Source organism: Podarcis vaucheri (assembly GCF_965113315.1).
Source record: "Podarcis vaucheri genome assembly, chromosome: 15".
NCBI lineage: Eukaryota > Metazoa > Chordata > Lepidosauria > Squamata > Lacertidae > Podarcis > Podarcis vaucheri.
In genome coordinates this window covers 2,397,162-2,421,594 of record NC_138753.1, presented here as the reverse complement: position 1 = coordinate 2,421,594, position 24,433 = coordinate 2,397,162, and the positions used below count along the sequence as shown (strand labels likewise).

At 49.0% G+C, this 24,433-nt stretch overlaps 1 protein-coding gene across 4 annotated transcripts in view; it reads left to right on the top strand.

Annotated features, from left to right (window-relative positions):
• Positions 1–24,433, top strand: part of GIT1 (GIT ArfGAP 1) — a 49,330-nt gene that overhangs the window by 19,028 nt on the left and 5,869 nt on the right. For 2 of the 4 annotated variants that reach the window (XM_082201765.1, XM_082201764.1), the window contains exons 2-17: positions 445–578; positions 3,133–3,245; positions 6,067–6,172; positions 6,826–6,912; positions 7,092–7,222; positions 7,994–8,088; positions 9,641–9,683; positions 10,742–10,768; positions 12,011–12,059; positions 13,660–13,732; positions 20,338–20,435; positions 20,907–21,018; positions 21,112–21,245; positions 21,892–22,044; positions 23,220–23,465; positions 23,732–23,785. In XM_082201765.1, the coding sequence (XP_082057891.1) occupies positions 445–578; positions 3,133–3,245; positions 6,067–6,172; positions 6,826–6,912; positions 7,092–7,222; positions 7,994–8,088; positions 9,641–9,683; positions 10,742–10,768; positions 12,011–12,059; positions 13,660–13,732; positions 20,338–20,435; positions 20,907–21,018; positions 21,112–21,245; positions 21,892–22,044; positions 23,220–23,465; positions 23,732–23,785 (1,655 nt within the window). The remainder of the gene's footprint in view (positions 1–444; positions 579–3,132; positions 3,246–6,066; positions 6,173–6,825; positions 6,913–7,091; positions 7,223–7,993; positions 8,089–9,640; positions 9,684–10,741; positions 10,769–12,010; positions 12,060–13,659; positions 13,733–20,337; positions 20,436–20,906; positions 21,019–21,111; positions 21,246–21,891; positions 22,045–23,219; positions 23,466–23,731; positions 23,786–24,433) is intronic. The other 2 variants (XM_082201767.1, XM_082201766.1) reach the window with 1 other exon arrangement.

Sequence of the window (24,433 nt, the reverse complement as noted above, 5' to 3'; positions counted from 1 at the left end):
GAATTGACCTGCGCCTCCATGGACAGCTGTGAGTCCAGAATGACTCCCAGGCTGCGCACCTGGTCCTTCAGGGGCACAGTTACCCCATTCAGGACCAGGTAGTCCCCCACACCCGCCTGCCCCCTGTCCCCCCAAAACAGTACTTCTGTCTTGTCAGGATTCAACCTCAATCTGTTAGCCGCCATCCATCCTCCAACCGCCTCCAGACACTCACACACGACCTTCACTGCCTTCACTGGTTCTGATTTGAAAGAGAGTTAGAATGTACCAAGTTCATTGCAGCAACAATCTTCAACCATTAGGTGATATGGAAGGAAGGATTTGCAAAGGAGTGCGATACCATCTGTGTAGCAATTTCAAGGTATTTTCCCTAAGAAAACTGGGAACGGATGTTAAGGGTTGCTATTTCCAAACTTTCAAACTTGTGGTTTTCTCTCCCTCCAGACCCTGGCTGGGCGTCAATCAATCGCGGAGTGCTGGTCTGCGACGAATGTTGCAGCGTCCATCGCAGTCTGGGGCGCCACATATCCATTGTCAAGCACCTTCGTCACAGCCCTTGGTCGGCCACCTTGTTGCAGGTGAGTGGGGGCACTTTTGGGGATGGGGGCGGAGGGACAGTGGCATCCCCAGAATGGTGGCACAAAGCTGATTTTTTTAAAAAAATATATCTTTATTAATTTAAAATAAATACATGTATGAAAAACAGACGTACATACAAGTAAACAAACATACAATCAAACCAATAACAGAAAAATCAAACAAACCATCACTCTTAAGATATAAGAAGGTTAATGTAATTATCATCATATATACTCCTGGTATTGAACACAATTATAACATTTATAGAAAAGAAATTTAAAACTGACTTCCAGTTAATCTCACTGAACTTTGTCTATCCATTACTTTATACCGTACAGTTACGTATTTCTCATATAATTTCTTTTTACTTCCCTACAAACTTATATTTATACAATACAGGGATCAGTCTAATTCTGCCAAGATGTTTCCTTTTATTCCATAGTTTTCTAAATATTCTTTAAAGATTCTCCAAGCCTTATAGACTTGTTTTGGTTGGCTGATTTTGAAGCGTAGTCTGCTATTACTGTATTGGCCCGCATATAAGCCGCATCTGAATATAAGCCGCAACTTTAAAATTCAGCGGCTTTGGAGATGTTTGGGAACAGGAGGGCTGAGCACCATTGCCCCGTGGTCCTGGGCTGCTTTCTGGGGGGGTGGGGAGCTGCGCCACTTTGCCAGAGGCGTAAGGTCATGAATATAAGCCACATTTTAACTTTTCATGATCAGAATTTGGAAAAAAAAGTGCAGCTTATATTCAGGCCAATACAGTGTTGTTGTTGAGCCAGTGTGGTGTAGTGGTTAAGAGCGGTAGTCACGTAATCTGGGAAACCGGGTTCGCGTCTCCGCTCCTCCACCTGCAGCTGCTGGGTGACCTTGGGCCAGTCACACTTCTTTGAAGTCTCTCAGCCCCACTCACCTCACAGAGTGTTTGTTGTGGGGGAGGAAGGGAAAGGAGAATGTTAGCCACTTTGAGACTCCTGAAGGGGAGTGAAAGGCGGGATAGCAAATCCAAACTCTTGTTGTTGTTGTTGTTGTTGTTGTTGTTGTTGTTGTTGTTGTTAACATTTGTATACCACCCTATGCCTGTAGATCTCAGGGCAATTTACAACCTAAAATTACAATATAAAAAAGACAAAATATTCCATAATCCATATGCAGAAATGGCAAAACTTACCGGAAGAATAAGAAATCAAGATAGCAAACTTTCTATAAAAGAATGGAAATGGTGTATTGAATATTTACAGATAAATTGTAAACAGATTAAAAACATTGGCAGGATTATTGTAATAACCTGCTGTTTCATAAGGTATATGTTTAAAGAAGATGAATGAATGAACAAATTAAGTTAATTTGGATATGCAGAAGATATTAAAAATAAATTTAAGGAACCGCAGACGGTGGGGGAAGGAAGTTTTGAAATGTCAAAATGATTGTAAAATCAGTGAAATGTGTAAAGGCCTGGTTAAAGAGGAATTGTAATCTCCTTGGGGACAGGGGCCTGTCTCTTCCATCTCTCTTTCCAGCACACCAAAATGCAATAAAAAAAAATTATTAAGAGGATCCCCAGGGAAGGAAGGTTGCAGTGTTCAAATTAGAAAGAAGGCAAATCAGAGGCGATGTGAAAGAAGCTTCTGAACTTATGTATGTCATAATTGTGTGTCCATGTGCTGGAACTCATAGACATCCAATGCAGCTGCGTGTTGTGTGATACGGGACAGACCAAAGGCAGGACTTCTTTGCACAGTTAAACTGTGGAACTCCCCGCTGCAGGAGGCAGTGACAGCCACCGAGTTGGATATCTTTAAAAGAGAAATGGACTAATTCATGGAGGAGGAGGCTATCAATGGCAACTAGCCACAGTGGCTACTATCCGGCTCCACAGTCAGAAGCATAAATGCTTCTGAATACCAGTTGATGGAAGCCGCAACAGGCAAAAGTGCTCTCGTGTTTGGGTCCTACTTCAGAGTTTTGTACTGGGGCATCTGGTTGGCCGACGCGAAAATAGGATTCTGGCGTAGGGGCCTCTCTTTGGCTTGATCCATCAGGCTCTCCTTCTGTTCCTAAACAAGTTTTGCTCAGCTTTGGGGCTGGGGGGGACCAGGCCACAGTCTTTGCAGCAGCTACGGGGGCACTGAGGAGGCAGACCGTGTAATAATTCAGAGAGGACCTTCAAGGCCTGTAATGTTAAAAAGCAATCAATAGCAGGTATTAAAAGCAATCGAAAGACAATTACAAGCAGCGACATGCTGAAAAGGACATGTGTTTTAATCTCGAAATTCTACACACCTGGATGGCATGTGCCTATAGCAGGCGCCGAAAACAAGTACACCGAATTCAACAGGCAGGGAGTTCCACAGAGGCTGGTTTCTTACAAGCATGTTAAAAGGAGAATTTATTCGGGCACCTGTAACAAATGCCAGTTCCACAGGCCAAAGCGGTCAGATGGGCATCGATGCAACAAGGTGATCCTGCAGGTAAACTGGCCATTTCCCTGTTGATTTTTCTCTCCTTTTTTTCTTCCCACTCTCCCAATCCCTGCCCCCCGATCCTCAGATGGTGCACACCCTCGCAAGTAACGGTGCCAATTCTATATGGGAACACTCGCTGCTTGATCCGGCGCAGGTCCAGAGCGGGAAGCGTAAGGCTAACCCGCAGGATAAAGTCCAGTGAGTCCCGGTGGATTGGGGGAGGGGGTAGACGGGGAGAGGATTTGGGGGGGTACCTACCTGGGGAGAGGGGTGGGGATCATTCCTCCCGCAAGGAGGGATGGCGGTGGGCATTGACCATTCTTTAATTTTTGTGGGGGATATGGGGTGCGTAGAGAAGGGAGGGGCCGCTGGAAGATGCCAGCTGTAATTATGATTTTCTGGTACATCCCTAACAGTTGCACCATAGAGACCAACTAAGTTTGTTATGGTATGAGCTTTTGTGAGCATGCACACTTCTTCAGATACACATTCTTCAGGTGTGTATCTGAAGAAGTGTGCATGCACACGAAAGCTCATACCAAGAACTAACTTAGTTGGTCTCTAAGCTGCTATTGGAAGAAATTTTTTTATTATGTTTCGACTACGGCAGACCAACATGGCTACCTACCTGTAACTGGTACATCCCTGTGTTACTCAGAATGTCAACGTTGGACCATTTAGCCTCCACTGACAACTCATTCTTAACTGGAACCATTTAAAAAATAATCATTGTTTGACAGTTACTAACAACTCCACTGCCCCAGACAAGATTGCTGCAAATCGTAACAATCTGCAAGAAAATACAACTTAGTGTAAAATTGCAATATTTCTTCTAAAAACCTCTCAAAATCTACTTGAATTTGCTTTCGTGGGATGTCAATATTACATAGGAGCAGCCAATTTTCCCAGAATTGTTTTATGTATTCACTTGCAATTCTGGCTCTTGAGGCATCATTGTTTTTGCCACTGTAGCCAAATCCCAAATTTTATTAAGCATTCGTTCCAAGAATGTAACTTTTGAGCCATTAGCAGATCTGATGTAAGTCCCTTAAATGTTCTTTGCATGTGATAGGCAGTGTACAGTTGAGCAGTATCGACGCTGGATCTAAGGGAACGTCACATTTCAATATTTTTCTTATCATTTTTATCATCCATCTGGAATTGGAAGGTAGAACGTGCAACCCAAAGGATGAGGGCAGTTTTAAAGCTCTTCCTTTAATTCTGTATAGAGTTAAATCTGCTTTTGCCAACCTGATGGCCTCTCAGAGATTTTGGACTACATCTCCCACCAGCTCTAGGTATCCTGGCTTTGTCTTGGACTGCACCTGTGCTGATTGGGAATTGTAGTCCAAAACCTCTGAAGAGTGCTAGGTTAGGGACAGCTGTTCTACACACTCTCCCAAGGCCTCTCTGATCATCAACTCATAGACATGTAGAGTTTTAAGGGACCCCGGGGGTCATCCAGTCCAACCCTCTGCAACACAGGAACCTTTTGCTCAACATGGGTTTCGAACCCACAACCCTTTAAGAGTCTCATTCTCTACCGACTGAGCTATCCTTTATGCCTCTGTTCTTTATCTGTGGCCATATTCCTGGCCTACTCAGACATCTCAGCCTCCTGCAAGGGCCCTTTTAATAGTTCTGCAAACGAAGCGGGGAACTAATTTTGAACTTGCTGACCGCAGCAGAGAGAGCAGAGACCCAAGAGCTCTGCCTATTTTGGAGCGGACATCTGAAAGGGTTGGAAAAGGAGCAGGAGCAGCTCTGGTTGCAGAAGACACCCGATGAAGTCATAACTCCGCCTTTGCCAGATGTTTGGGACTACAACTCCCATCATCCCCAGCAGGCATGGCTAGCTGACGCTGGGGCTGATGGGAATTGTAGTGCGAAGCATCCAAAGGGCATCAGATCAGGCAGAATCAGATTTAAGATTTACATGGACACCGTCGGTCATTTCCACACTTCACCCAATAACTTAGAGGGTTCAAACTCTTTCAGAAATGATATGTGGGTTGTCTGAGGTGGTAAGGGACCCACAGATCATTTCTGACAGCGTTTGAGCTACTGCAAAATCAAAGGGAGTTTATTTTGCCCTTCGCAGAGCTTGCATATCCAAGTTTCATTCTGTTCTTGCTCTGCACATCGCTTTGATGGCTTTAAATTCTGATGCCACCTGTCAGCTTAGCTGCGCTTCCTGCATTGCAGGGGGTTGGACTAAATGACCTTTGGGGTCCCTACCAACTCTACATTTCTACGAGATGATGATGACGATGATGATGGAAGAAGGCAAAAACAACGAACAGCTGTCAAAATGTTTTGTAGGTCTCTATGTTCAATTGCATTTCTTGGTGGTACTATTATTATTATTATTATTATTATTATTATTATTATTATTATTATTATGGTTTTCTGCCTTGCAGGCAGTCTTCCCCTTCCATATTTTGTTGTTTTTAATAAAATGTTCAAACCAAGAATTAGCGCCTTCCCAGGGCAGGGCCCTAAGCTTGTGCTGGAGGAGGTAGAGCAGAGAGGGAAAGAGTGCCTCTGGTCATGTGCAGAGGTGCTTTTAGCCCTCATTATCCAGAAGCTTGACGAGCTTCCAGACTACCTGAGTCTTCTCAAGGCCACTGCTATGAATAAATCCCTGTAGGGGAGAAAGGCCTCACCTGCGCAGTTCGTTTAAAGCAGTTGTAACAGTTCCCCCAGAGAATCCTGGGAATTGTAGTTCATTGTTGGGAGATCCCTCCCCCTGTGCCCTTCACAGAGCCACAATTCCCAGAGTTCCCTGAAGAAGAGGAATTGATGGTCACACCACTTTAGGAATTGTACTTCCGTGAGGGGGAGAATGGGGAGTGTCACCTAATAACGCTCAACACTCATGACAAACTACAGATCCCAGGATTCCTTCTGGGGAGGAGAGCCATGTTTGTTTAAAGTGGTATAATCGTGCTTTAAATCTGTAGTGCGGACGGCGCCTTAGTGTGGTTCCTCACTGATCTGCTCCTGTTCTGTATCGCAGCCCCACCAAGTCTGAATTCATCCGTGCCAAATACCAGATGCTGGCCTTCGTCCACAAACTCCCGTGCCGAGACGACGACGGCGTCACCGCCAAGGACCTCAGCAAGGTAGACACCTCTGCGTGCGCACCTGAAAGGGGTTTGCGAAAAGAACAACGCCAGGAAACCATCAGAGTTAAAAGCAGTGCTTTTTTTTAAAAAAAAAAATATGTTTAGGGGTGCTCTCATTTTCCTACTCCTATTGAAATACTGCCCCTCAGTGAGGCCAAACTTAGATTCACAAAATGTTTAGGGGTAAGCGTACCCCTGCGTCCCCCCCCCCCCGAAAAAAGCACAGGTTAAAAGCAACGATTTAAAATAATTCAAAAAAATAATAACTGGAATAAGCTAAAAACCAGATGAAAACACATGTCGGGCTTTGCCTAAGCAAAGAAGTTTTTAGCAGCTGCTGAACGGAGTACACAGCGAAGGCGCCTGACTGATGTCACTAGGCAGGGAGTTCCAAAGGACAGGAGCTGTCAGGCTAAAACATGGATTTCTTACAAATGAAGAATGAGTATTGTGTGGCATCTGTAACCATGCCAGCTTCGAAGCCTGAAGTGGTTGAGAGGGATTAAATGGGGTATATGAGATCTTGTTTTCTGGAGTCTTCGTCCCTCAGTGTGTGGGGGGCTGGCCTGTTTGTGGGTGCACATGTTTGTAGATAGCTTTGTGTTTCCTTCCACCTGACCTCTCTCCTCCCCGTCCTCCTTCCTCCGCAGCAACTGCATTCAAGCGTCCGGACGGGGAACCTGGAGACCTGCCTGCGCCTTCTTTCCCTGGGCGCCCAGGCCAACTTCTTCCACCCGGTGAGCCCCCGCCACTGCCCATCTCCCAATGTCGGGTTTCTTACCCTGCTGGGTCTTGGAATATCTGCCCTTTTCGCTTAACTGGCGGAGCCCGGCTGTAGAATAGCCAGGAAAGAGAAAGAGTGCCTCTGGGCATGCGCTGTGTGCGGCGATAGAGCAAAATCCTCTGCTTTTTGTAGGAGAAAGGGACGACGCCCCTGCACGTCGCTGCCAAGGCGGGCCAGATCCTCCAGGCGGAGCTGCTCGTCGTCTACGGGGCGGACCCCGGGGCGCCTGACGTGAACGGACGCAGCCCCATCGATTACGCCAGGTGAGGGTGTCATGTAGAGCCCCACCCACTTCTGACTCTAGCCCCTCCCACTGCTGGCCCAATGTTGCTTATTAACAGAGTAGCACTGTGGTCTAAACCACTGAACCTCTTGGCCTTGCCAATCAGAAGGTTGGCGGTTCGAATCCCCGCAATGGGTTGAGCTCCCATTGCTCTGTCCCAGCTCCTGCCAACCTAGAAGTTCGAAAGAACACCAGTGCAAGTAGATAAATAGGTACCACTGCGATGGGAAGGTAAACGGTGTTTCCGTGCACTCTGGTTACCGTCACGGTGTCCCGTTGTGCCAGAAGCCATTTAATCCTGCTGGCCACATGGCCCAGAAAGCTGTCTGTGGACAAACACCAGCTCCCTCAACCTGAAAGCGAGATGAGTGGCGCAACCCCATAGTTGCCTTTGACTGGACTTAACCGTCCAGGGCATGATGATGATGATGATGATGATAATAATAATAATAATAATAATAATAATAATAATAATAATAATAATAGGCTTCCCCAGCCACTCTAGGCGGTTTCCAACAAAATATCAAAATACAGTAATGCATCAAACATTAAAAGCTTCCTTTACCTTTTTATCTTTACCTATCAGCAGTCTATTAGATGGTTACCCATTTGTGGTTCCTGGTTGCAGCAGATCTGCTCTGTTGTGTTAAGTTTGTAACGAGTCCTGTTTACTGGGGTGGGTTCTCCCTCCCTCCCTCTCCCTCTTTTTCCCTACCTCGTCTGACCGTTGTCCCTCCCTCCCTCCCCACAGGCAGGCGTCTCAGCACGAACTGGCCGAACGCCTGGTGGAATGCCAGTACGAGCTGACGGACAGGCTGGCTTTCTACCTCTGCGGGCGAAAGCCAGGTAAGAGAACCGCATACTGTTCCAGCGGGAGGGAGCCGAACCTCTGGGATAACAACCTCCTACTGCAGCAGCTTCCCGCTGAGCGGCCTGTCCAGCCTCCCTTCTGAACACAGATGAGCTGGGGGCTCAGGGAGGGGTCCCTGTTCAAGACAAAACAGCTGCAGAGCGGAAACAGGGAATCTGCCATGCGCTGAGCCAGACGACTGGCCCGCCTAGTCCAGGGTTGTCTCCCCTGCCTGGCAGGAGCTGTCCAGGATTTCAGATAAAGCATCTCTCCCAACCCAATCTAGAGATGTCCAGGATTCAGCCTGAGACCTTCAGCATGCAAAAGTTGCAACACTCCGAGCTAACACACAGCATTTCCCCTGTTCCTATTTAAATCGGCTCCTAAATCAGAACCATAAGGACCAACATCTACCGTATTTTTCGCTCCATAAGACGCACCTGACCATAAGATGCACCTAGTTTTTAGAGGGGGAATGCAAGGGGGGGGAATTCTTTAATGGGAACGCTGAGCAAAGCCTGTATGCATTCCAGGCTCTGCTCAGCGCTCCCTTTCACGAGCTGCATGGAGCTGTGTGTGGCGCTTGCAGGCTTCTCCTCAGGGAAAAGCCTGCAAGCGCCACACACACACTCAGCACGCCCTTTAAAGGGAGCGCGGCTGCCCTTCTCCCTCCTCGGGGAAAAGCCCCCGAGAGCTGGACACACACTCCACGCGGCTCTTTAAAGGGAACACTGAGCAGAGCCTCCTGTCTGCATTTGCTCCATAAGGCGCACTCACATTTCCCCTTACTTTTTAGGAGGGGAAAAGTGTGTCTTATGGAGCGAAAAGTACGGTAATTTTTAAGGCAAGGGTTGCAGCTCGTTGGGAGAGCGTCTGCTTTGCATGCTAGAGGCCCCAAATTCAATTCCCGGCGTCTCCCCCTCCAAAAAATAACCCTGCAGAGCCACAGCTGCCAGTCAGTGTAGACAACACTGAGCTAGATGAGCCAATGAATCTGACTCAGGATAAGGTGTTTTGCTCTGCTCGTGTGATTCGCTCGTCCTTTCCCAAGATCCCCTTTTGTGCAATATTGCTATTTTTCTTGCTTTATTAAAAAATGTAGTGATTGGAATGGTGTTTACTGTTAAGGCAAGAGTGGTGTGACTTGATTCTGTTTAGGAACTTCCTCTATGTTGCTCTTCTCCCAGGAAACTCCGCCACAGGGCCATTGCTCTTTCGCTCACACGTAATGATGGCATGGCTGTTGTTGTTTAAAACCCTTACCTTTCCAAATAATTCCTGGCATTCCCTGTTTCTGCTGCAGCAGAGCAAGTGGGAATGTATGTTTCGGTGGTGCTGGGGAATGAGCCATCATGCTAATCTTTGTGGAACCAGAGAGTCGGCCAAGGGACCCCCAGCGGTCATCTAGTCCAGCCCCCTGCAATGCAGGGGTCCCAGGGAGCCAGCGAACCTGCCTCTGTGCAAGGGGGGCAGGGTGACTGGATTCAGAAAAGCCGCTTTTGATCTCACTCAACCCATTTCCTTTCTTTATTTTGTCTCTCTACGCAGACCACAAGAATGGGCATTACATCATCCCGCAAATGGCAGACAGGTGGGGAACAGTGACAATTCATGGCATGTTTGTTCAAAATGCAATTGAAACCATTTAACTCAACAGAACTGGCGGACTTGATGCAGGGAGGCCAGCTATTTCAAAGTCTGATAGTCGTTTGCGCCCCCTGCTGCCCCCTTGCCTCTTGGCCTCTCACTTTGAGAACCACTGGCCTGGCCCCCTAAACCGCGTCCTGGTACAGTCGTACCTCGGAAGCCGAACAGAATCCGTTCCGGAAGTCCGTTTGACTTCCAAAATGTTCAGAAATCAAAGCGTGGCTTCTGATTGGCTGCAGGAAGTTCTTGCAGCCAATCGGAAGCCCCGCTGGATGTTCGGGTCCCAAAGAACGTTCACAAGCCGCAACGCTCACTTCCGGGTTTGCAGCGTTCAGGAGCCAAAACGGCGTTGGGGATCCAAACTACGACTGTATTATAGAATTGTTGAGTTGGAAGGGACCGCTAGTGTCATCTACTCCAACCCCCTGCAATGCAGGAATCTTGCCCAAGGCAGGATTCAAACCCACAACCCTGAGTTTAAGAGTCTCATGCTTGACCAACTGAGCTGTCTACAGCTGAATCAAGAGCCTGCCCCATCGTTGCTCCTCAGCTCTGACCTTTGGGTGCTTCTGCCTCGAGGGCTGGGTGGTGGTGGCCCCTCTGACGTCTCCGAGGAGGGTTCTTAAGTGGGTCGCTCTCACCCACCCCAAAGGGGGGATCCTCTGCACCAGATACAGGGGGCCCTGGCTGCTTGTCGAGGCCCCCAGACTGCGGCGTATTTTGGTCTTAGAAGCATAGAATTGTACTGGAAGGGTTTACGAGGGTCATCTAGTCCAACCCCCTTCACTGCATCCCTCGGCTCAGTTTTGGGCACAGTCTGGGTCAGTGTTAGGCAAGGAGAGACTGGCTTGATATCTTGACCCAGTGAGCACCTGCGAGACCTTCAGGAGGCGAGTGCGAATCCCCACCCTTTGGCTACATAACGCTCTGCTTTTGTTTGTTTTTTCTTAACATCCTCACTTCTCTCTTTTTCCAACCCCTCGCTGCCTTTTCGGAGTTCAGAGTGCGCCCAAAATGCATGTCTCAAAGGTACCAAGGCTTCAGCTTCCGTCTGCATGACGCCACCGTCGCCCTGTGTGCCCCACACACGCCCTCCAAATTTCTGTGGGGTCTAGGGAGATATAACGTGGATTATCAGTGCCTGTTTTATGGGGTGGGCTTGGAGGAGTTTGGATGCAAAATGGCAGGGAGGGTGGGAATAAATAGAATATTTTTGTGACCGTGTTTGGCCTGTCAGTCTCTCCCCACACCCCCAGTCTTCTGCAGGGCTGGAAAAACCCCAGGATTATGAATGCTTAGAAGGTCGCCCTTGAGAGAATCTGCCCAAGGGTCTAGGGGTGCGAAGAGAGCCTGACTGCTGGAGCCCACCTAGTCCAGGAGCACCTGCTTCTATTTGTGGCTAGCCAGATTTGGCTAAATGCCGCCACCACTGGCGGCAAGCAAAGTCGTATGGAAACCGGACAGAAGTGTGATATAAATGGGCATAAGAAGGGCCTATAATCTCCAGCGCGCTCTCACCTGCGTCCATCGGTCTGTAGATGAACCTGCCTCCCCCCTCAATTATGATAATAATAATAATAATAATAATAATAATAATAATATTTTAGTTATACACTACCCTTCCCGGTTCAGGGCGGCTATCAGCAAATTTTAAACACTTAATTGTGACACAACAAAAAACAGCATAAAATGCAGTATAAAAGCCTGAATAACAATAAATTCAAAGTTCTATAATCAATTTACGGGGGGAAATCCATCCAATAAACTTTAGATGATCCCCAGGGCTAGCTGGCTAAGTTAGTCCTATTTGGGCCAGCGAGGAGACCAGGGGAGAATTAGCTATGGGATCCCAGAGTGGGTAATCTTCATAAAAAGGGGAGAGGGAGGGAAGGAAGGGGAATAAAAGATCAGGCTAAATTCAGATTGAAAGCCAGGTGGAATAGCTCTGTCTTACAGGCCCTGCGGAATAAAACTGTAGAGTTGGCTGGGCCCCCCAAAGTTCATCTAGCCCAACCCCAAAAATCCCAGCTAAGGAATCCCTGACCGATGGCCATCCACCCTCAGCTTAAAAACCTCCAGCCCTTACAAATCTGTTTGTCGCAACTTCTTCGTTGGGGGTATTCTGCAGATTTGAACGGTCTGGCGGCAGGCATCGTTTGGAGGATGTAAGGGGTGTGTGTGTGTTGGTGGGGTGCATGGAAATGGGCATTGATCCCCCATTTCATTTCCGCTGGAAGAAGATTGACGGCTTCTTTGCCCTTCTCCCCTCAGCCTGGACCTCTCTGAGCTCGCCAAAGCAGCCAAGAAGAAACTGCAGGCGGTGAGTCTTCTTCCAGGGATTATTGAGGACGGTTCTGGGTTTTGTTGTGGGGGGGGGGGCGAGGCTCCTGGGTGGGGTGTCATAAGCTTGTCCCAGAGAGTCAGGAGGCCCCCGTGGCCAGTTCAAAAACGGATCTCCCCGCCCCAGGCTTTCTCCCCCCTTGAAAACGTGTTGTTTTATTTCCCCTGAACTGGGGAGCCAACATGCCCCCTCCAGATGTTGCTGAAGGATGGGAGTTGGGAGACACAAGCCTCCCAACATCTGGAGGCCCTGCAGATCCCCTCCCCTCCCTGAAATAAGGGCATTCCCCTGTCTCTGGAGGGAAAACCTCTTTTAAATAGAAACATTGCTTCTTGGGGGGGGGGTGCCTCTTTTGAATCAAGACGTTCCTTCTCTCTCTTGGGGGGCAGTTTCTTCCAAATAGAGGCATTCTTCCTCTACTTGCTTTTTAAAAGTGACCGTGCTTTTCCGTGTATAAGACTAGGTTTTTAAAAAATAAAAAATAAGCTTTAAAAACTGGGGGGGGGGGTGATTGGTTGCAGCCGCGAGCTGCAGATTGTCATTGGGGATTTGTGGTGTGATTGGCGGCTGCGGCAAGGGCGGATGAGGACGGGCTGCCGCTGCGGCAATTGTGCTTGCTATTTCCTTCTGCTGTTGGTGACTGGGCAGATGCTTGTAGCAGGCGCGAGCGATTGTTAGCTGGCGCGAGCGATTGCACTCGTCAGGTTAGTGATTTACTGCGTTCACACCCGCACCGCACCCCAAAAAGCTCAACAGCTCTGGCAATTCTCCCCCCAAAAAACTTTGGGCCATTTTCTGAAATTGGAGTCCCCAAAATTAGGGGGCGTCTTATACACGGAAAAGTACGGTACTTTAGATTTTCTTTGGAATATAGTGTTAAGTAGTTGTTAATAATAATAATAATAATAATAATAATAATAATAATAATAATAATTTATTTATACCCCGCCCATCTGGCTGGGTTTCCCCAGCCACTCTGGGCAGCTTCCAACAAAGTATTAAAACACAGTGGTCTGTTAAACATTAAACGCTTCCCTAAACAGGGCTGCCTTCAGTTTATAAAGCAAGTTTCTCTCCTGCATCTCACATCTCCAAGGAACATAACAGCGCAATGAAATTCAAAGTCATTGATTGCACAGTTGTTCAGAAATCCAGTTAAAACTATGGAGGTTAATTAGTTCGACAAAACTGATGAACTTGATCCAGTGACCTCAGCTTTGGGGAAATCTGAGAGTCGTTTACACCTCTAGCACACGCACACGCACCCACACCCTGCCCCCTTGCACTCTCCCCCCCCCCGGGAATCCCACCCCCACAACCTACTTGGGTAACCTCGGGATCATGGGATTACTTCCTACTCACAAGTCTGGCCCCTGGCTGGCTGTAACCATCAAGCAACGCTTCCCTGTTTGGACCGCCCAGTTGAGACCATTCCCTTCTCTGCTCTGACACTTTCCTTCCCCAATTACCACCTGGAACCCTGTTAATGAACCGACTCCTTAACTCATTTCTTTCCCCTCCCACCCCAAATATCTATCTATCTATCTATCTATCTATCTATCTATCTATCTATCTATAGCTAAGCAACCGTCTCTTTGAGGAACTCGCCATGGATGTCTACGATGAAGTGGATCGCCGGGAGAATGATGCAGGTAAAGAGTTTTGGGGGTGGGGGTCTTGAAGTTGGGGGGGTCATCTAGTCTAACCCCTTGTTGAGTGAGGGTGGGGCTTTCCCCTTTCTCAGTCATATCCTCCTGGTCTTTTGGGGGGGGGCAAGGAGATTCCAATGCTTATAGGCTTTGCCCAGCTTGAAGACTTATGAATAAGGGGCTGATAAAATCTCTCTCCCCCTTTTTAAAAATCAGTTTGTTCATTGTAGTTCTTCCTCTGGCCTTTAGGTGGCAATGTGCACTCAGTTGCTTGTGGTAATATCATTGGAAGAATCTATTATTATTATTTGGGGGGGGGTGGATGGATTCGAACTCTGGCTTCATCCAGACTCCCTCCAAACACCCTCTAGTTCAGGCAAAGGCAAACTCTGGCCCTCCAGGTGTTTTGAGACTACAATTCCCATCATCCTTGACCACTGGTCCTGTTAGCTCGGGATGATGGGAATTGTAGTTCCAAAACATCTGGAGGGCCGGAGTTTGCCTGTGCCTGCTCTAGTGCCACTGCCCAAACTTATTTCTCTGTTTCCTCTCACCTTGTATTTTCTCCCCCCAAACTTACATTTTCTCCCCTTAACTGCGATTGCTGCGGTTGGGCTAGAGGACCGCTTCGTTCCCTTCCAGCTCTGCAATTCTACAATTAAGCCTCTGCCCCAACTTTGGTTATAGCAGTTTCTGTTCTGAAATATGAAAGAACGTGGGATTTTTCCCACCCCACCCCTTTTATATAAAGTATTTTAGTGGTTTACTCCAAGAAGAGACTAAAGATTATTAGTTGGGGGGTGGGGCATCAATGCAACTTGGCTCAATTGCAAGAGCCGCCTGGAATCATTTTGCTGGGCCAGGGTTCTTGTGTGTTCTGCTCATTGGCGTCCACTGTGGGGGGGGGGAAGAGAGCTGTCTTTCCCCCCACACTCTGACAACTCTGGGGTGTGAGGTGACTTATGGAGAACCTGAAGGCCTTCTTCTGCTCCTTCCTTAAGCTTGCCTGCCACCTTCTTTTGAGACAGAGGACACTTAAAGGAAATTTTTCCTGCTGGTCTGAATGTCTTTTGCATGTGGTCGCAGGCTGCTGCCATCTTGTTCTGCACTACAGGCTACAAAAATGTCTTGTGCTGGCCCTGGGAAAAAGAGGCAGGGATGTTTGTGGGGCAAAAAGATGCCATCGCCTTCCAATGGGGCCCCTTCTCTACGCCCCTCTCCCTTTGCCTGCTTTTTAAACTAGTTTGGTGTTTTATTCTGGTGGGTGGTGTTCGTTGTTGTTTTTAAAAAACTATTTTATTTCATTAAAGTTACATAACACTTGATTGCAAAGCAAGCAAGCAAAACTCTAAGCAGTTTGCCAAAAAAAAGGGCAAAACAAGGACCTTATTAGTTAAACACAAGTGTTAAAAACCTACAAAAGAAAATTAAGACCAACGATAAGCTGAAAACCAAATAAAAACAAACGTCGGCATTCTGCGTTTGCCTTAACAAAAAATGTTTTTAGCAGGTGCTGGAAAATGTACAGTGAAAGCACCTTCTTGGTGTCAAGAGGCAGGGAGTTCCAGAGGCCGGGTGCTGCCGTATTTTTTTTACAAAAGCAAACCGAGCATTATGTGGCCAGAGCCTCTAATTATTTAGTTCTGCTGTTGCTGGTCTGTCTTGTTTGGGTGCTGAAGTTTGTTTTAATTTGTGGGTTGTTGTAGTCAAGATTGGTGTGAGTTCTTAATGGTTGCAATTTTCAGATTTGGTCTGTGTGTGTGTAAAATGTCTGGCGTTTGGTTTTCATCTCGAGAGAGTGGGACCCAGGTGTGAGAATAAATACGGGGCAAGCTGGCTCCTTGCCGCAATTCCCGCATGCTCCACTCTTACCTCCCCTTTCCTAAGACTCAAATTCAGTGCGCACGTTTGCCGTGCGCCAGCCTGTGTACATGCAAGACACATTTAAAGTGCATTCCCCCCCAAGTGTCCTGGGAACTGCAGTTTACCCCATGCAGGGCTATATTTCCAGCAATGTACATTTCCCAGGACTTTTTTATTGCAATGAGTGGGGGAAAAAGCATGGTGTTTGCACAGCCCATTGAAACCTCTCCTGCGTTCTTGAATCAGGACAATGCGTGTGGCTCACTTCCTTTCTCTGCCCCCCGGTTTAGCTTTGGGGAGGAAAGTGGTCAGTGGTTTGTTTGCAGATCGCCTGGGACCTTTCCCAAACCTGGGGCTCTGCAGATGTTTCAGACAACATCAGCCTCAGGCTAACACAGCCCTTGCCTCCTGACTGGGAGCCGGCCTCTTTAAAACCAAAAGTCACCTTCTCCGAAAGCTGAATTCTGTTGCTGGCGTCCGAGCTCAGAGCCTAAGAAGATCCTGGCTGCTGGATCAGACCAAAGGCTTTTAAGGTTTTTAAAGCAGAGGTTGGATGGATCCTTTAGCTGGGATCCCTGCAATGAGGGGGGGTCTGGTCTAGCATCCCGTCTCCCACAGCTGCCACCTGGATTCCCATTGTAGGAAAACCCTCAAGCCAGGATTTGAACGCAGGATTTTGACCAGACCTCTGTCTCTCTTCCATGCTGCCCCCCCCCCACAAAGTGCTGCTCCTGGCATCTTTGCAAATCCGTTTTCATCCGCTCCTCCGGCAAGAAAGGAAGAAACCACCCCGCCAGCGATTCCTTGCCCAGGCGCGGCTCGTTCATCTCCTTGGCCCGAAGCCCGAAATCTTGGCCGTGTGGCTGAGTCATCCCCAAACCCAGCCCCTTGGGAGAGCAGGGAAAGGGGGAGAGCGGCGTGGGAAGGGGGGTGTTCGGGAAGGGGGGGCAGGCCTGACATCTTCCAGCAGGCTAAGTCCTGCGTTGTAGCGAATCTCCCCCCTCTTTTCCCACCCACCCACCCAAAAGAGCGAGGCGGCAGAACGAAGCGCTTTGGCTGCGGTTCTGTGGGAACGTGGCCACTTTCTCTCTTTCCCGGCCACCCTGGAGCGGGCCTCCCCTCCCCCCCCTTTCATTCCTGGCCGGCCGAATCCTTTGCAGGGATAAATCTTCCCTTTTGCTCCCTCTGCAAACTCCCAGGCCCCTTTCTAAAAGTTGCACCAGAGTCCGGACGAAGCTGGTAAGAGGATGTTTGCGTGTGCATTTGGGGGGTGGGTAGCGGTTGGACTGTCCCTGGGCGAGGTGGGTGGGTTTTTCGTGGAGCCTGCTGAGTTTGAGGTGGGGCTTGCAAGCCCTTTTCGGGACCAGAGAACTCCCAGGCTGGATTCCACCCCACACACCCACCCCAACACCCACCCTGTCTTGGCATCAGCCAAGGCTGCTCCTTTCCCTGCGACTCGGGAGTAGCTGGTTTCCTCCCTTGCAGTTTAAAAAGGATTTATGCTTCTTCCCAGACGTTGCCTGCAGAAAGGGGATGGCTTTCCAAAAGGCCGCAGGGAGGTTGTAATCTGTACAAGCGCTGTTGTCTTTTTAGCTGTGCCCCGAGAGATCTGGGTGGCGCGAGTTGAGCTGGGGGACTTGCCTGGGTTTTTTCGTGGGGGGGGGGAGCACGGTTCGGGTGTTTTGTTTCTGGAGAAGCAGGAACATTGAGTGCATTTTCAGCTTTTGACGCAACTCTTATCGATGATGGTGGTGATAAAAGGGGAAAGAGGAGCAGCTGGCCTTTCCCAGTTGAAGAGTCCAGCGACGGGACATGTTTACGTGGAAGTAATTTGCCTCTGCCACCAGCGCTTGGCGTGAGATTGCCTTCCTTGTGAGCATGCATGTCTGACTTGCAGTATCATATTTCTGGGGAAAGGCTGTGGTTCATTTGCTGACCATCTCTGCATGCAGAAGGTCCCGGGTTCAAACTCCAGCAGAACCATGAGGACTGGAACCTGACTTTAGAAGCAGGACCACAGCTTGGGAGTAAGGCTTTGTATACAGAAGGTCCCAAGTTTAATCCCTGGGCAGCAAAGGAAAGACCCCTTGCCTGGAACCCTGGAGAGCTGCTGCCAGTCAGTGTAGACAGCCCTGAGCTAAATGGACCAAATGGCCTGACTCGGTATAAGGTGGTTTCTGATGTTCCTGCTTAAACCAGCCCTTTGTTTGGAATCATGAGGACTAGAATCTTGCTCTGTTTTTAGGGGAAGAACTCAGGGGTAGAGCACCTGCTTTGCATACAGAATTACTTGGGTTCAATCCCCTGGCATTTCTCAGAAGTGCTGGGTTTGAAACTCCGGAGGGCCTCTGCCAGTCAGTGTTGGCAATACTGAGCTAGGTCATACATGTAGCTCCTTGATTATTAGGCAGCTTCTTAGGTTCCTGTATCTTAAGGCTGTAGCTCACTGGTAGAGCTACATGTATGCAGAAGGTTAAATCCCCAATGGCATCTCCAGGCAGGGCCAGGAATATCCCCTGCCCTGAAACCCCTGGAGGGCCGCTGCCGGCCAGTGTAAGCGAGCTAGATGGCCCAATGGCTCCCTGTGTTGTAGTCGTGTGTGTGCGTATGCATCCTCCTGCAACAACAACCCTGTGAGGCAGCTCATAGGACAAGGAACTGCCCTTGACAGCGTGAGTGTGTCGCTCAAGGGTACTTAAAGATACGAGTGGCAGAGGTTTGTCATCTGGGCGTCTCTGAGAATTGCTAATAATACACACCCAAAAGGCAGTGATGTTTACGGAGCAGTGGCTTGGAGATTTCAGCAAGAACTTAGAAGAGAGCCCTGCAGCTGGGTCAGACCAAAGGGGAACCCACCTCATTCTGCGTCTGTTTTGTCACAGTGGCCAGGCAGGGACCAGATCTGCCATCACTGAGGACCTCGTATCACTTCCGGGAAAGGACTGCTGTGTCTCTTTCAGGCCAGCTGTCCCTTCCTAAGAAGGAGAGACAGCAGTGCAGGAAGGGAGAGGCTGGAATGGGGCATGAAAGTTCAGGGACGCGGACTTAGAAAAAATATTGGGGGGGGGGGCCGGGAAAGCTCATGAATAATAAATAAGCTCATGAATATGCAAATAAAGTGGCTCCAGCCCTAAATAGGGCAAGCCACGCCCCCCCAGCCAGCCGATTGGCTGGCTGGGAGGTGTGGCCAGTCGGGATTCCCGTTCTCGCGGGATTTCCGGCAGTGCCTTGGCAGCCGGGGCTCTCCGATTAGGGCGCGCGGCTGGCTGGCTGGCGAGGGAGCAGGTGGGGAGGAGGCGGGGGACGGCGGCGGCGCTCTGCTGGAAGGGCGCCCGCCTGAGATTATTGGGGGGGCTGAGCCCCCCCAAATTTTTTTTGAGGGGGCTCGAGCCCCCTCAAGCCCCATAGAGTCGGCGCCTATGTGAAAGTTTCAGTTAGTGTAGCCCAACATGTCTTGAATCCTCTTCTTTGGCGGCATCTAGCCCTATTCTTTCCAAAATAGGGCAGACAACGGCACAGGAAGTGAGAGCCTGTAAAAGCGTGTGGAAGCATCAGTTAGTGCTGCTTTCATTCCCCCCCCCATTTTTTTAAATTCATTTTATAACACAAATAAACAACACAAACAAAAAAACAAACAATACAAACAAATTCTTGTCTTATCCTTATTTTTTCTAAACATTGTTAGGTGGGCTTCCCCAAGTCCCCTCTATGTGATTTTCATTTCACCTCATTTTTAGCAGTTTACATATATCATAATTTCTAACCATTTTTTTTCCTATCACGCTTACTTTTACCATAAAAATCTTCACATTTTATCACTTACAAATAATACTATTTTAAAATACCCTATCTTCTACTTCTAACCCTACGGCCTATATCCACTTCCAAAGCTATTCTAAGATTTAAATATTAACATATATATTTTTCAAATATTCCTTAAACTTCTTCCAATCTTCTTCCACCATCTCTTCTCTCTGGTTTCAGTGTCTCCCAGTCAGTTTGGCAAGTTCCATAATGAGTGCTGCTTTCAAACTTCCTCAGGGGCACTGATAAAATACGTTGGCATCCGTCTGTCTCGAGAGCCAATGGAGTGTGCCTCTGCGGGTGAAGTCAAACAGCTGTGTTTGCAGTTCCTCCCTGGGGTGCCAGCCTGGGCAGGGCAGAGGGAGCTCCTGGGTTGCCCAGATGTCAAGATGTGGTCTAAAGGAAAGCAGAGAAAGATGTTTGGCACCAGCATGGCTGCAGGAGTTGCTGGAGGGAGGCATACAAGGGGCCCTCCAACCGCCTTAGGGACTTCATTCTGAATTTGTGTAGGTTTCGCTCCTGAGCCTTTTCTCCCAAAGAGATCTCCAAGGCAGCAGAGCTTTAGGATCAGAGTTTTCCTTCTCCTAGATGGGTTACCTTCCCAGGTGGACGGGTCCCTCACTTCCCTCCACAGCACACACAGAAACTGCCTTCTCGGCCATTGGGTCCACTCCATTAGATAGATAAAATAAAGAATCTTATATTTCCCATTTTACATTATTTCCCCAGTGCAGACATTTTGAAACACACTGGACTGAGCGTAGGGGATATTTCTGCATCTAGCCTTCCCTTCCAGCAAAAGCGTTTGTGGTCTGCCCACCCCTTATTGGGGTGAGTCTTGAGATGATGCTACCTGGCCCTCCAAAACCTTTTCAGATATGTCTGTGCAGGGCAGTTGGCTAACAATACCTTTCTGCCTGCCCTCCTTTCTCCCTACAAAGTCTGGCTCACGACGCAGAACCACAGCACCCTGGTGACGGAGCGCAGCGCAGTCCCCTTCCTTCCCGTGAACCCCGAATATTCTGCAACGCGCAATCAGGTAAAGCGGGTGGGACCCTACTTATTTCTGCGCGGCTGAGGCCAGCCCTCTCTGCCTACTGTGGCTCCAGGCAGTGGCTAATTCTTGGAGGGCAGGGATGGAAAGAGCTGGTTGGGGCTTCTATCCGGTCCTTGAATCCAGGGCTGGAAATCCTGGGGCTTGCCCAGATTCCAGAGAGCCAGTGGGGTGTAGTGGTTAGAGTGTTGGAATAGGACCTGCAAGAGACAAGGGTTCGAATCCCTCTCTTGGCCAAGAAGCCCAATGTGTGTGGCCTTGGGCCAGTCACCTCCTGTCAACCTTGCCGGGTTGTTGTGAGATAAAACGGAGAGGAGGGGAACTGTCTTGTCTTTTAATGCAGAAAGTCCTAATCCTGACACTGGGTGTTCATCACTACTCCTGGATCCGGGCTGAGCTCTGTCTCCGTTCTGGGCTGGTATGATGATTCTCTTTCTCTCTCTCTCTTTCTACCAGGGACGGCAGAAACTTGCCCGCTTCAATGCCCGGGAATTTGCCACCCTCATCATTGATATCTTAAGCGAGGCCAAACGTCGGCAGCAGGGCAAAAGCCTCTCCAGCCCCACAGGTTAGGGGGCAAGAGAGAGCTGGGGTGCGGTGGGAACAGGGGGGCTGGAGGTCCACCCTGTCCGTTTACGGGGTTGTGACCTTCTCCCTACAGAGATCCTCGACTCCTCCCTCCACGGGCCCAGCGACCTCGACGACCAACACGACTACGACAGCGTTGCCTCAGACGAGGACACAGACCAGGAGCCCCTCCGCAGTGCCAACGCAGGGCGCAATAACCGCGCCCGGGTAAGCCTCCCCCCTGGGAAAAAGAGGGGGGGAGGGAACCGTGATGTGTGGCAATCAGCAATGAGGACTAGTTTCCTGAGTAACAGCTTTCATTTCCATCAAATTCCAGAAATCTTGCCCAAACTTACATTCCCACCATAAATGATAACACGCTTATTGTGACCCTTCCAACGCTGGAGAATGACATTTTTGACATTTGCAAAGGAGCACGATACCATCTGTGTAGTCATTTCGAAGAATTTTCCCTAAGGAAACAGATTTTTAGGGTCACGATTCACACGTTTTGTTCCAATCCTTGGGGGAGAAATGTGTTCCAATATCTGGTTCCTATACCTTTGTAAGGGGGGGGGGGTTAACAGATCTGTAAATTACATGAAGCAATAAAGAGTACAGTTTAGAAACTAATAGGGCAAAAATTCTTCCAGCTTTGTCTGGGGTGTTGGGGGGGGGAGCCCCATTTCCTGGCAAAATCTGCTTGGTTTGTTGCTGTTGGCATTCCGCACTGATTTACAAGCATTCCGCAAAGCATGTTGTTTTATGCCTGGAACATTTTTGTGTCCACCCCAGTAATGACCCCATCTCACTGAGCGCGCTCTCTCTCTCTCTCTCTCTCTCTCTTTCTCTCTCTCTCTGCTTGGAAAAAAAGAGCATGGATTCCTCGGACCTCTCAGATGGTCCCATTACGCTGCAGGAGTACCTGGAGGTCAAGAAGGCGCTGGCCGCCTCCGAAGCAAAAGTTCAGCAGCTGATGAAAGTCAACAACAGCCTGAGCGATGAACTGAGGCGGCTGCAGAGAGAGGCAGGTTGCTGCTGGGGGGTTGGGAAGGGAGCATCCTGGAAGTGGTCTGAACAGGAGCAGCAACCGCGCAGTGAAATTTGGCAACTTCACAAGGCAGACGGAAGGAAGGGTCTGGGATCGACGGCTGAGGCCAGGGGAATGGAGGGTGCTGCCTTATGTTACGTCATGACTCTTGGTCCAGATAGTTCTCTGCAGTGCGATGCAGCAGCAAAAAGAGTTAGTGCTATTCTGGGATGTATCAAGAGAAGTCTAGTGTCTAGAATGATCATGGGTAGGCAAACTAAGGCCCGGGTGGCCAGATCCAGCCTAATTGCCTTCTCAATCTGGCCCACGGACAGTCTGGGAATCGGCGTGTTTTTACATGAGTAGAATGTGTCCTTTTATTTAAAATGCATCTCTGGGTTATTTGTGGGGCATAGGAATTGATTCATTATTTTTTTCAAAATATAGTCCCCCCCCCAAGGTCTGAGGGACAGTGACCCTGCTGAAAAAGTTTGCTGACCCCTGGTCTAGGTCAAGGGAAGTCATAGTCCCTCTCTATTCTGCCTTGCTCAGGCCCCACCTGGAAGACTGTGTCCAGTTCTGGGCGCCACAATTTAAGAAGGATGTTGACAAGCTGGAAGGGGGGCAGAGAAGGGCGATTAGGATGATCAAGGGCCTGGAAAACAAGCCTCATGAGGAACGGTTGAGGGAGCTGGGTATGTTTAGCCTGGGAAAGGGGAGACTGAGAGGAGATATGGGAGCCATTTACAAATATCTGAAGGGCTGTCACATGGAAGAGGGAGCAAGCTTCTTAAACTCTGACGCCCAGAACTGAACAGAGTTTTCCAGGAGGAATCTGACCAAGGCAGAATAGAGTGGGATTATTACTTCCCTTCATCTGGACACTAGACTTCTCTCGATGCAACCTAGAATGTGTTGGGGGGGGAGTTGATTTTTTTTAAAAAATGTATTTTGTGTTTTTTTATCTTGGGTGATTATGCTGTGGACTGCCTCGAGATCTGCGGATGATGTGTGGTATACAAATTTGATAAGTGCATAAGCTTCGCTAGCTCTGACCCAGTCCCCCAATCCGTTGAAATCCTCTCCAATTGTGATTCCGCCTTCGGAGGTATGAGCTGCTTTCGGCCGGATCCAGCCCTGACAGTCCTGTGCCCCTTCCTCTCGCGTTTCAGATCCACAAGCTGCAGGCGGAGAACATGCAGATTCGCCAGCAGGTGGGGCCCATCCACCCGGCGGCAGCGCCACCCCCCAGCGAGCGCCCCGACCACAGCCACGTGGCCTCCACGGCCACGGGAGCCCACCGCCGGGACCGCCACGCCTTCTCCATGTATGAACCGGGCACTGGAGCCCTCAAGCCCTTTGGCCAGCAGCCGATGGATGACCTGGTCACCCGCCTTTCCACTCCGTTCCACCCCGGGGTGAGTGCCAAGGAGGGGAGGGGGCATTTGTGGGTGGGTGTTAAGTGTTTGGGTGCATTTTTTCACCCGATCTCTTGTTCCGCCCGAACATGCTTTGCTTTCAACGAGAAAAAGCGGTTGGTGGGTTCCTTGCTGTGCGGAGCTGTGAGTTGAGGAGGGTGACGTCCGCAGGGTTGGGATTCTGCAATCCAACCGGTGCTGCTGCTTTTTTGGGGGTTGCAGGGTTGCCCCCCCCTGCTCACCCCCTTGTTCTTCTGCCGTTCCAGGAAGTGGACGAGGAAGCCTTATATTCCATCCACAACCAGGCCAGCATCTACCGGGTGAGTGGCGCTTCCTCCAGGGGCCATTGCTAGACCCTTCAAAGCCTCGGGGTCCAATGTGATGACAACACTCTGCTAGTTTATATGTACAGATAGCTAATTTTTGCTAACTTGCCAAGGCAGGTAGGGAGGCGGTTTCACTAGCTTTGCCACAGAGCCCTATGAGCAAAGTTTTTATTTATTTACTTTGCTTTTAAGTTTTAAAAGGTGGGAGGTCTCAGGGTGAAAGATCTGGGGCATGGCTGCCTCCCTAACATGACCCCCCCGGTTGCTTTTTATGACAGACTTCGCCGACCTCAGACCTTCAAAAAAAGTTTGGACTGCAGCCCTCATCATAAACTCCTCGCTCACCCAGGGGCTGATGGGAGTTGTAGTCCAAAGCAGCACCAGGTTGGCGAATGTTGCCATTTTTTAAAATTTATTTTATGAAAATTATACGCTGCTTGACTACCGGGCAGGGGGTGGAGTGGGGAGGGAAGAAACATTGAAGCGGTTTACAAAAAAAAGATAAAACGAAAAAATTATTGGTAAGAAGAATTAAATTAAAAAATTAAGGCTTTTAAAAAGTTACAATAAAAATAGACTTATTAAAACAGATTAGAACTCACACCAGTTTCTAAATATGTGGGTAGGCTTGTCTAATGTTGA